General features: G+C 36.0%; 1 protein-coding gene across 3 annotated transcripts; it reads right to left on the bottom strand.

Annotated features, from left to right (window-relative positions):
* Nucleotides 1-412: 412 nt before the first annotated feature.
* On the bottom strand, nt 413-10297 carry LOC113064203 (alpha-methylacyl-CoA racemase-like). Of its 3 annotated transcripts, none has more exons than XM_026234835.1 (6): nt 10244-10297; nt 9639-9893; nt 8782-8925; nt 7049-7209; nt 2819-3005; nt 413-1946 (listed from the first exon to the last, which is right to left on the bottom strand). In XM_026234835.1, exons 2-6 carry the CDS (start codon nt 9883-9885, stop codon nt 1537-1539), a joined length of 1149 nt encoding a protein of 382 aa, XP_026090620.1. In that variant the 5' UTR covers nt 9886-9893; nt 10244-10297; the 3' UTR covers nt 413-1536. The 3 variants fall into 3 exon arrangements, with proteins under 3 accessions (XP_026090620.1, XP_026090621.1, XP_026090622.1); XM_026234836.1 differs by lacking the exon at nt 10244-10297 and adding an exon at nt 10003-10218; XM_026234837.1 differs by lacking the exon at nt 8782-8925.
* Nucleotides 10298-13275: the final 2978 nt, after the last annotated feature.

Below are 13275 nucleotides of genomic sequence, written 5' to 3'. Positions count from 1 at the left end.
TCATTCTGTGGGATTACTATAAGGATGATTCAGAATGTTATATAGAGAAGTATTGTCTGAAGCCAAACAGTCTTTAAAGTGTAAACTCATGCTTTAATACATTTCACAAAATATGATTCTATTACAAACTTCAAGCATAAGAAAATGTGTCTTGCTCTATAAAATCTATTTTCTAAATTTTAAAAACACTACTGTTCAAAAGTTTGGGGTCAGTAAGTTTTTTTTTAGGAAATTAATGCTTTTATTAAACAAGGATGCATTAAATTCATCAAAATGACAGTGAAGACGTTTAAAAAGTTACAAAAGATTTGTCAAATGAATGAATGCCATTCATTTGAAATTTTTATTCATGAAAAAAATATGTATCTTTTACCACAAAAATATCAAGCAGCACAATGATTTGCAACATTGATAATAATAATAAATGTTTATTGAACACCAAATAAGCATATAAGAATTATTTCTGAAGGATCATGTGACATTGAAGACTGAAGTGATGGCTGAAGATAATCAAACTTCCATCACAGGGATAATTAAAACTGATTATAGTTCATTTAAATATTACTGTTTTTAAAAAGTAGCCCTGGTAAGCATAAGGGACCATTTATACTGCACCAACATATGCAGACCAATACAATGGTCCCCAGATTACAGTACATAATTTCATAGACATTTGAACACCCAAAAACACTAATTCAATAGGCAAAAATAAGAGCTGACCAAATGCAACAGACATGGATGGGCTAAAACAGTGATACAACAAAACCCCCCAAAAAACTTGTCTGTTGTCTTTGTCAGTACAGTGAGAATTGGCCTTAGGTGACAAAAACAAAACTCACTGATTAAATACAGGGCATAAAACAGATATCTGTATCATTCAAAGGACACTACTATGTTCAGCAAGTGTTACATTTTATACAAGTAGCGAATGCGATATTATGACAACAGATTACTTTATCTTAAGCTTAATCACTAATTGTTTTTTTCCTAATACTATTATCTTGGCTCATCAACGCTGCCTAGCAAATAGGTAAAGGCAAATATGAATTAGTCTATGACTCACACTCAGCTACTCTTGCTACAGGCACTTATTAGTCAAGGATTTCAATTCAGAACCAAAAGTGGTACACTTTTATCCACTACAAAAAAAAAATGCTCTCACAATCCTATTATTAATTCAGAACAGTCTTAAAAAAATGAGTCAATATTAAATATCTTTGTAGAATGAGGTTGCTGACAAAAAATAGGGATGTTAAAATTAACACAGAATATTTCCAATAGGCTTTAATTAAATCCCACTTGATTCTCTCTACAGCAATTACAAATGAGAGTTGAAATATTCAGACATTTTAACTTAAAAGCCCAGACTCATTCAGACCACTTCGACAGCAGCACCCACTTATTCACAAGGGAGAGTAATTTTGTTCTCAAATGCCCCTTCACACTCACTCAACGAGACAGAGGAGTTCAAGTGCTCAGATTTCTTCTCTGCATCGCTGGCCGCAAAGTGTAATGATTCTCCAGTCAGTCTTTGATTTATAGCCGCGCTTTAACTTCGTTACACTCTATGATACCAGCAGACAAGAGCTGTTCTATTTGCGCTTGCTCGAACCCATACTCCTTCAGCACAGAGCGAGTGTGCTCTCCGATGAAGGGGTCCCGGGAGTGGCAGGGCTCTGCAGGGGAGCGGGACAAAACGGGCGCAGGTCGGGGGCTAATTTCCCCCTGAGAGTCCTTAAAGAACGACCCCCGTGTCTGGTTGTGGGGGTGAGAGTGTACCTCATCCAGTGACAGCACAGGGGTGACACAGGCATCTGTCCCATCGAAAATCTGACTCCACTCTGCTTGTGTCTTGGTGGCAAACACCCGGGTGAATGTCTGCCTGAGCTGCGGCCAATCAGATACACTCATTTGTGCGGGCAGGTCAGCATCAGCCAAGCCCAGACCTGTGGTGAATTAGATGATGAAGATAAAAAAGGCGAGGAAATCAATAAAGGAGTTTAGAGGACAAAGATCAAAGAGATCATGAAAGACTTTGAATACAGAAGCCATTAGTACATTGCACTGGCCACAGTAGGTGACTTATTAGGAGACTTTCTTCTTTTGAGGGCCAAACATGAATAGCAATAGAGTCATTATGGTTTTTAAAGCAAGATTAAGTACGCGGCATTAGCACTTGGGTCATGGGGTCATAGGGGGAACACCTATGCACATACTAATGAAGCATCCTGTGGCTTTTCCTAATGTCTACAAGCCTATGCAAAATCGACAGCCATGTAGTCAGACAAATGCGACCCTGGGAATCTTGTGGTTAATTGTACTGAGATGTCACTGGGGTTATAGTTTTATTTCAGATGAATGAAAAGTAGAAAGTTACACACAGAGCTAAGAGATTAAAAAATAACACCATATAATTCCAAAATAATAGAATAAATATTTTAAAAGATCAAGAAAATAATACCAAAAATTATAAAAGAAAAAAAATCTTTAAAAAAAAGATATTTTATTTTATATATTTGAATCTATTATATTTTTACTATATATATATATATATATATATACATATATATTATTTACGAAGGGCAGAACTAAATGGAAAAAAAATTATATTTCAACAAAATAAGACAAATTTTGCCATCTTCAACGTGTTCAAAAGTTTTCACCCCCCAGCTCTTGATGCATCTTGCAAAAAAAATGACATCTGAAAACTATCCTGAAGAAGACCGCAAGCATTCATATCACCGTTCACACCATGAGGACATCCACCGTATTCAGAAGACGTACAGGAATATATTAAGAAGAAATATAATGCACAGACCTTTAATAAGCTGTTGATAGAACTGAGGCTCAATCGCTCCCACTGCCATATACTTTCCATCAGACGTACGGTACGTATCATAGAATGGAGCGCCACTATCCAGCATGTTTTCCCCACGAGGACAATTCCACAGGCCGAGGCTACGGGACTTCCACATGAAGGAGCCCACATATGCTGCACCTTCCACCTGCACATATAACAGAGGTGTTAAAAAAAAAAAAAAAACATTTAATCCATTTCAAATTGTAAAATTGCAATCCATTATTTGCCATTATTCTGTCCTGCTGAGCTTTCAATAGAAAGCAACAAGGTCCTTGTCACAAAGGAAACATTATGAAGGACTAAACCCTCATTAAAACTGTAGTTGTTATACATATTCATCAGATTCAGTTTACAATAACTTCATATGAAGCACATGGTGCAGATAATCACATACAGTTAACTTACATACATGAATGCAATGAACAAGATAGAAATGTGGTACGACAGGGGAAGATTTAAGCATCTTTGTGATTTAAGCACACCACAGTAAAACACAATCTTCATTTCTGTTTGTCAGTTTTGTCAGTAGTTGAATTTCTACATCCAGGGCACAGCAGGACTAGAAAGCAACCATATCATGAGTAATCAAAATGTCTTTTATCTTTTATACATAATAAAGCTTGATGTCCTATGAAAACATAATGTAACCTTCACATATTTCATCCTCAGTCCACAAAAAGCATTAATTGATAATAAAAAATGTAAAATGTAGTTACTTTTGCAGCGATATACAGAATTTATTAAATACATGACCATCCTTGCTCATAAAAAATTGATAGCATTTATTTTTAACAAGGTCCCTGATCTTTTTAGTGTGATTTAAAGAGTTTGTGTGGCATATTAATACTGTAGTCTTCACAAAAGGCTGGTATTAAAAGAAGGGTAAGGTAAAAACTATATTTGAAACAACAATAAACTCTCAAAGGCAGCTGCACAGAAAGCAATACATATTGTTTATAATTTCACATGCAATGGGGACATTTCAGAAAGCAATAAAGAATTCAATAAAAAACAGGCTGTTTATTTCAGAGAAAGGCTAAAACTGGCAATGAAATCTAGAATATAACTGTCTCACACAAATAAACTCACAAGCACGAGTAGACTTATGTCAAATATGTATGATATGACCCCTTTAAAGAATAATAGCACTTAGATCTTGACCTGAATCTTTTCTGAATTATAAATTTGGCATCGAGCCTGAGGTTAAAGGGTTTGTAGCAAGTGTTCCAGAAACATTTTCACACATGAAAAGAAATGTTTGTAGGTCAAATCCTCCAGACTCATGCATAAAAATAAATATATATGCATTTCAAAGACTGTGACCTTGCCAAATTAACTTTAATGTGGATATACTTCATATAATCCCCAGTGAACCCAGCCTTCAAAGAGACTTTGACAATCTGGGCTTCTATTTGAGCCCATGATTGGCCTGACCACCAAGAAGTCACTCTCCCGCTAGTCGCTTGGCCTAATACTGAATGCGTTTTCACATTTTTGTCGTTTTCTTTTTTCTTTTTTCTCACACTTCCACCTTTCATATAGGTCAGAGAAAGACATGTTGAGAGTGGAAAAAGTGAAAAGTGACGTGACATACACGTCAAATGTGCACACAGTAAACACCACACACACAAACACACACTGTAACACACACCCGGAGCAGTGGGCAGCCATTTATGCTGCGGCGCCCGGGGAGCAGTTGGGGGGTTCAGTGCCTTGCTCAAGGGCACCTAAGTCGTGGTATTGAAGGTGGAGAGAGAGCTGTTCATGCACTCCCCCCACCTACAATTCCTGCCAGCCCGGGACTCGAACTCACAACCTTTCAGTTGTGAGTCCGACTCTCTAACCATTAGGCCACAACTTCCCATGTGGAGCAAAGAGCAAAGTTAATGTAAAGTGTGTTAACTCACTTGTTGCCTATGACTTATTTGGATGTCAATGTGAAGATGACAGTGGTCAAAACAGTGGTCCAAAAAATTGGATATAAACTGAAACATAGTACTATAGCCCCAAAACAAATGAATAGCTAATGAAACACCCAGGCCGCCTTTTAAATTTCAAATAAGCATTTAAATGAAAAACTTTGCATAAAGCATAACGTTTGCAGGTTATAATCAGGTTATACATCCAAAATCCCATGCAAGGGAAAAGCAATGAGCCGCCTTGCGGGTTAATAACACTGGCATTGCTAAAAGCGGCTGTCAGTATCAAACCACAGAGAGTGGCAAAAGAGTGGTTATCAAAGAGTGGCAAGGTGACTCTCACAGGAACGTGCTTCAGATATCTTTACTGCCCAACAGACAAACATCTAATCATCATTTTCACAGCTCCTGCCCACACTGACATTAGAATCTTTATTGCCATTATACATCCTATTTCAACATACACTGAACTAAATAAATAAAAGAACAATATGTTTATAATACATACAACCATCCATAAACACACATGCACATGCATTTAAAAATAATAATATATATACAGTATATACTTTAAGCAGCAATACGTGCATATCCATCACAGTTGCAGCAGCCTTTGAATACACCACTGTGAATAATTGCAGAGTTCATCTGCACTACAATCATCATTACAATCACTAACATTAGCTTGGCGCACAGGCGGCTATCAGGAGAAACTCTCCACTAGCACCGCAGCTCAGCTCCAGGTCTGAATTGCTGATGTGAGAGGAGCTTAAATATTGAATGGTCACATATTAAGTTTTATGTTTACCACAGCTTATTTCCTTAAGGGTTTAAAGTGGCAGAGATCAGACTGTGTTAGAACAAATAACATAACCTCAGTTGAATTAGAGCTCCACTGTCTGGTTGAGGTTTTCTAACGCATAAAAATGCACATATAATGTCATAATGTCATGTTTAATTAACAGAAGCAGAATAGCAATTGCTAAACGTCATTATTTTTCAGCAGAGAAAACATAGTGTGGTGTGAACAATGTGCCAACAAACATTAAACTGCTTTTTTCCCCAACTGCTTCAACAAACACTAACAGGGTTAGCACAGAGATTTAATGACACAAGTGTGAACTAGACCCTAGCGGTTTGAACAACCCTTTATGTGTGCCAGATGATTCACCAGAAAAACCTAAATAATTTACTCACTTAATTAATTATAATCAAATACAACAAAATGTTAAATCACCCTGCAAAGACTTCAGATTGATGCAAGCTATGGTTGTAATTGCTGCCAAACAAGTTGCATCTGCTTAACTGAATAAATGACTTTTTAACCACATAAAATGTCTTATACTGTATATTACTGCCGTATGAATATTGCTTTGATATTTTCTAATACAGAATACTTCCTAAATGTAACACTGAAACAAGCATTTTCTGTGATTTGCTGCTTTATATCAATATTGTAGAAAGTGCTATATGAATAACCTTGCATTTAAATTTTTTTTTTTTTATTCTGCTTGCTCATTTTCAAGTCATAACATATGTATGCATGTGTGTATATATATATAATATTATATAATATTATATTATATATTTATATATATATTACAAATTATTACAAATATAGGGAATGAAGTATGAGAATCTCAGTGAGCTGTAAAATAACATCAAGATGGTAATTTCTCATGGTTAAGCGACCTACTCCTTAGTTATTATACTTTAATGGTTTGCGAGCATTAATGATGAGCTTTGCAGCCAAATATTTCAAGTCCAAATTCAAACGCAAATTATCAGTGAATACCTAGCTAAACAATTTAGTTTCTTGATTTTTTTTCAAAATGAATTACAGTACACAGATTTGGAGGAACGTTTAGTTTCTCAAGGACCCAATGGACAGGCAAGACTACGATATTAGCTTTTCCTTACTTACTGGGTCATAAAAATTATTGACAGGCTGGTCAGAACATGGGGTGATCTTATTGAGATAAGCAAGGCTTATAATTCTCTCATTTAATGCAGTGCTTGCTCAAATCTTTTTTTTAGCACTGTGAGGAGAAAACAATTTCACAACACCCTCAGTAGGATAAAACTTTGAATGTATGGAATGAAAGCAAGTCAGCACAATTCCTCTTTTTTCCTGTAACTCTTTAACTTTACCTTAACCATCCCAAAAGAGTCTGTAGGAAACAGGATGTTTTTCTATTGGTATTTCAAAGAAAAGTTAATAAAAATTTGTTAGCAGAAACCCATTTTAAGACGAAGTGCTGTATCTTACCATGCTGGCATCAATGATCTGGCCTTGTCCTGACCGGCTCCTTTCCAGGAGAGCCAACACAATCCCAAAAGCACACGTGAGACCTCCTCCAGCAAAGTCTGCCACCAAATTCAGTGGAGCGTAGGGTTTCTCTGAGCTGCGGCCCAGCATGGACAGTAACCCTATTACAGACAGAGAAAGACATAGACATGTTGAGAACTGTATAATGAAGAATAGCTGAATAATTACTGTAACAGTTATTTTTAAATTACAGTTGAAGGTCAGCTAAAAATATCACCAATTATGCCAACTGCATCACATGCGATCATCGGAGCGCAAACTCTGTGCTTCTGTTCAGTGGTGTTAAGAATAGTGCAGCGAATGAACAAAAATAAAAAATTTATTACAAAGGAAAGCATTAAATAATTCAGATTTAACACACATAGACTTACTGAAGACCAATGTCATTACAGATAATAAGGTTACAAATCTGTATTGTACTGTTTGCAAACATAATGTCACAAATAGACAACAAAGAGCTCAAAAAAGGGCCAGTCTTGACCTTTACAAACTATTGACAGCACCTGAATGAAAAGAACTCAACAGAACCAGTTGATAATGTACAGTAGTTCACAATTATAGTCTGGCAAGGTTCCTTGAACTCAATAAAACTGTTATTTGACACATCAATGGTTCAAAATCAGGTATCGTCTTTCTGCATGAAAGCAACACTGAAAAGCACCTGCCAGGATGATTAATGCACATATGGCTTTATTTTATGGAAATTTTGTATCCAAAGCAGCTTAAAATGAATTTTAAGTAAACACTAACTATTATTATTTATAAAGCTTTTATTGTAATAATGACTGCATTTTATTCAGATTCAAATTATGATTTCAATGTGGAAACATACATTATTAATGCATTTTCTCTCGCAATGCCTGAATATATAGTATACGCATTAGGCCTGTAAGTCCTGCATCTATTCAGGCTTCCACATATTCTGCAGCTAACAGAAACAAATTAATTTAAAATATTAGCACTGGACACCTCTAGGCTAAAACGGCACCTTCCTTATCTTTTTGGTTGATCAGCAGCAGTCAGTTTCACAATATGCTAAAAATAAATATTCAGTAAAAGTTTGGACTGAGTACCAATCATGCATGCATATGCAAAAACTCCAACTAGGCCAACTGATCTTTTTTAGCAAAAGAAAACCTCAGAAATTCCCTCAAAGACGACAGTTTTGGGCACTGTTAATGTTGTACCTACAAACTGTAGAACGTTATTATATCAAATGTAATTTTTTGGAAGTCTTTAGGAAGCTGCATTCAAAATCTATTTGGTTCACAAATCTGAGAGGGCACTTTTGAATGGACTTGGCGCCTCTGGAGCTATATGTAAATCATAAAATATTCAAAAAGAAAAATATTTAAAAAAACCTCTCATGATCAAAGATCAACACAGCTTAATTTGCATTGAAATTATTTTAATTATTAACACCACAGACCCACACTGGTCCACATGGCTTCAGTCTGCATGCAATCTGAAAAGGGCTGGTTCACAGTCATGTCTTAGTGTGGAGGACACACTGACTTTTTTTGTATAAAAAGTGCAAGAAAAGATTTCCACCAAAGATATTTTGAACTTCACATGACTCAAATCTTCTCTGCTTTACAACCACTGCGCCTAAAGGCAGTCTGGGAAAGCTTACTAGCCAGTCTCCTCTGTAGCGGTTTAACACTGGTGTTTACCTGACATGGCCAGGTAGTTGATATCATGGCCGGCAGCCTTGGCGTAGGATCCGCTCTGACCGTAGCCGGTGAGTCGTGCATAGATCAGGCGCGGGTTCTCTTTTAGTAAATCTGCAGGACCTAATCCCATCTTCTCCATAACACCTTAATTATACCGGAGAGAGATATAACATCGAAGCATGAAAACAAAAAAGCCTTGAAGGTAAATAAATTTGAATTTAGAAGACCAGAGGTTAAAAGCTAGCTAATTATTCGTGCTTGGATGTAAAATCAGGAAAGAAATCACAATCGTCAATTTAAGTCAGGGACATTTTTATTTATTTATTTATTCACGTTAATCAACAATGCTTTCATTAAAGCAAGTGAATGTATTTAGGCGAAATAAACAATATGGCCAGAAGGTTAATAGTTTAAAAAACAAAGAGTAATTAATTCGGAAACAAAAAGAACTAATTGTGCTACAACATGCTGTACAATCTTGCATTAAAATGGAAGAACGTTGGTTCATTTTGTAATTACTGTTTATCAGAACTGCTGTAATAATCAAGATTAGCAGAGGCAACATTATTCATTTTTAATCAGAAGGAGACAAAACACAAAATAAAAACAAATATGTATTTTTTTAACATTTTATTTATATTAAAAAAATATTAAAATATTAAAAGATAAATGAATCACAAGGCGCTGTTCTTAAAAACTCCTATTATTGTGTCAGGAAGATACTACATTATAGCAACAAAATACACCCTAGCTAAATTGATTAACTGGAAGATGCTGTGTCAGTGTATGTAGAACATTATGAGAATTAACCATGTGAATGTGGAGTCATGTCTCCTTCTTTTAATTAAGACACTGACCTTTACGATAGGGCTCCAGAAGCACATCTGACTGGACACACAGTCTTCTGAAAACAGCCACACCTTTGGGATCCTTCAGATTCAAGGCCACTGATCGTTTGCCTCTTGCCTGAGTATCTACAGTCATTGCCCCCTTTGTCCGATCTACCCGGATCACTCTTGCACCGAAGTCCGCCAGGATCATCCCGCAGAAGGGTGCAGGGGCCAGTCCTGCGAGCTCTATTACACGCACTGTTGCCAGAGCCATAATGTATTCTGTTCATAAATAAGCACGTGAAATAAATACTTTAAAAATATTATACAGTGTACAGTAGGAGTGGAGGAAACACACTGAAACATGTAGGCCTATCTACAATATAATTACACAATATGCGATCCTCGGAGAAGAAAAAAAAAAGATATCAATAAAGCACCACAAACAAATGATATTGTTATTTGGGTCACAGTTCACTCCAGCTGTCAATTTCAAACGTATTATAAAACTAATATAGCACTATATAACAACAGTTATTTATCTATGTTTTCTGTCCAAAACACCTCTGAGCAAACAACACAAGATAAAACACTACGAGACACGACTTTGATACAAAGTAAAAACTACATACCTTTTAAATGTTGAACTTCGAAACTAACGGAGCGGCGCGCGTTTATGACGTCTATGCACAGGATTGTGGTAGTTGTAGTTTTAATGATCTCTTTTAAAGACGTATACATTTCAATAATATAAATCGTGTAACTGACAAAGTTACTGATAAAATAATAAAATAAAGATAATGTAACTTTTTTGTGACATTTCCATTGAGTGATTGGGTTAGGCTTTTCAACTTTCATCCATTTTTATTTGATTGGTTCAGGATTTATAACTATAAATAAAACTAAACTTTGAAAAATTTTAATTTGTTTAGAAAAACAAAAGACAAGAGAAAAAGAGACCAATTTTGGACTGTTTTTGCCGTCTGGCAGTCTGCTGAAGTATAAATTTAACATTTTTGTAGATGATAATGATTTATGAACACTCCATTTCAAACCAAATCAGTATGCACATGACATGTGAAATGGATGATATGCCTTTGTATTCAATAATTTCTATTTTATTGAATCTTTCTAAATCACTTTGTATTTCATTTTCTGCTACGAAAATAACAGATTGTCCCCTCAAAATATGTCATGCCTTTACAGAGTTTGCAAATATTGCAGTCAGGAATGAATCATTGAAAATGTGCTAAATAAGTGACAAACGGGATCAGATTTAAAACATTGCTTGAAAACAGCCACACTCAGTATTCCATAAATAAATGATACTGCCAGAAAAATGTTTGGAGATTTGCTGTAGCATAAATTAATTTTCCAACACTGCTCTACATCCATGCATGAGTTTATTTATGAGCTGATTTCATGGCCTTTCACACAATAGCAGTTTTGATCAACATATCAGTTGATTTAATCAGTTTAAGTAGTGGAGGGAGAAGATATACAGCACATGATATTGAAAATACAATGGGAGTTTCAGGAAGTACATTTCTAAAGATGTTTTGAATAATTTAGGCCTGGGACACAGACAAATTTCAAGTCAATCTTTCGTTCGTTATCTGGCTCGGCACAGTGTTCAGCTTCAGTTCTCTCTTCACAGTAGTTCAGTCAGTGTACTGTTTGAGTAAATGAATTACTCCGGGATATAGATTTATTTTAACTCAGAGGGAGTGTCAGCCACATTAAAAAAGTTAGCAGTTTAAGTAATTTGTGGATTATTTCTTATTGGAGACGCGAACCATTTAGAACGATTCAGTTCGATTTGGTGAACTGGTTCAAGAAGATCTGGTTACATCGAGTGATTCGTTCACAAACTGGATATCACTGAACTGCAGTGTTTTGAAATCTCAAAACATACCCGGATGAGAAGACAATGCTGAATAAAGGCGTAGTTTTTGCTATTTTTGGACCAAAATGTATTTTCGATGCTTCATAAAAGTCTAACTGACCCTCTGATGTCACATGGACTACTTTGATGATGTTTTTCTTACCTTTCTGGACATGGACAGTATACCGTACACACAGTTTGGATGGAGGGACTGAGAGCTCTCAGACTAAATCTAAAATATCTTAAACTGTGTCCTGAAGATGAACGGAGGTCTTACGGGTTTGGAACGACATGAGGGTGAGTCATTAATGACATAATTTTCATTTTTGGGTGAAATAACCCTTTAAGTACAGCTACAGCTACAACGTGGCTTAAGTTCAGGTGGTACAACTGTAACATGGTCCAAGTCATAACTCTCAGGAAAATTCATAGCTTACAAGTTGGAGCATGCGAAGGCTTTGGCATTGATAGCGTTGCCATAGAAACACATAGCTCAGCTCTGTTTTGTCATGGCATGAAGGCAGCTTTTCAATCCTCTGAAGGCACACACTAGAGGTGAGTTCCTATTGACAGGGTCCCTATGCAGTGTTCACCGCCTAAGTATAGGAAATTCGTTAAAATGGGCTTCGCTGACAATAATCACTTATTAGGAACACTCTGCAATGTCATCAGAAAAAGGCAAGGATGGGGTCACACAATTATAACTTTCAAAATTAAATAAATACACAATTATGTATCTAAGAAAAATAGTTGAAATTGATGTTTAGGGAATGTAGTGGTTTCATCTCATGCGCTTTCTTTCCTATGTGCAGCCTCATTGTAACTCTCCTGAGGTAGGCCTAAATATAAAAATAAAAAAGAGCAGAGCCTAAGCTGTTTCTTGCCGGTTTTACTTAGTTTTACCTCTTCATACAATATGCAAACCTAACATTCTGCCATAACCATTCATAAATATTGTAATTTGAATAATAATAACAACTTTTATTGCAACCCCTCCATTCTTTAAATTGACTTTGCTTTATCATTAGTTCTGATTGGTGACACAGTATGCAATGACAGTTAGGTGATTTTCCCTCTCCACTTCCTGTGAATTGATGTATTGATGTTCCCTTATTGCCTATGCCGTTCGCAGTGCCCTTCAAACTAAACATGTCCACTCCCTTGGGAATTGGAATCTCACTTAAGATGGCCTAATACCATGTAAAGTCCACTTCGCACTCCACTTACTGTCGAACAGAACGCTCCTATGATGATGATTCGACCAAACCGTGAGACCACACACTTGTTGACTGTAGGAACAAATTCACAGTGACAAAAAAAAGGCTTGCTTGAGATGAGCAGAATCTGTGCAGAACTGATCACCGGTGAACACTGCAAGATGCATGCCAGTTAGAAAAGTGTCTGAGTTACATCTGACTTATGGCATGAAAAAGAGCCAGAATTACGCTATAGATTAATCGCATAATTCTAAACTTTTAAGCTTACCATAATAATGCACAGTATATTGTCATATAGCAAAATAGAGTGGAGGCTAGATTGACCGTGCATTTCAGACTGGAAGCTCTCTTGACCACAGTCATTTACGCTCAATCTCATTGGCTATCATGGGCATCAAGAGTCGCAAAATTAAGACATGTATGATATTGACAATTTGTGTTCGGGACACTTTCAGTTTTTAACATTTATTTACATCACCTTGGAATATATATATATATATATATATATATATATATATATATATATATATATATATATATATATATATATATATATATATAT

This window comes from Carassius auratus, chromosome 46 (assembly GCF_003368295.1).
Source record: "Carassius auratus strain Wakin chromosome 46, ASM336829v1, whole genome shotgun sequence".
Lineage (NCBI taxonomy): Eukaryota > Metazoa > Chordata > Actinopteri > Cypriniformes > Cyprinidae > Carassius > Carassius auratus.
This window is presented reverse-complemented; position numbering and strand designations above follow the sequence as displayed.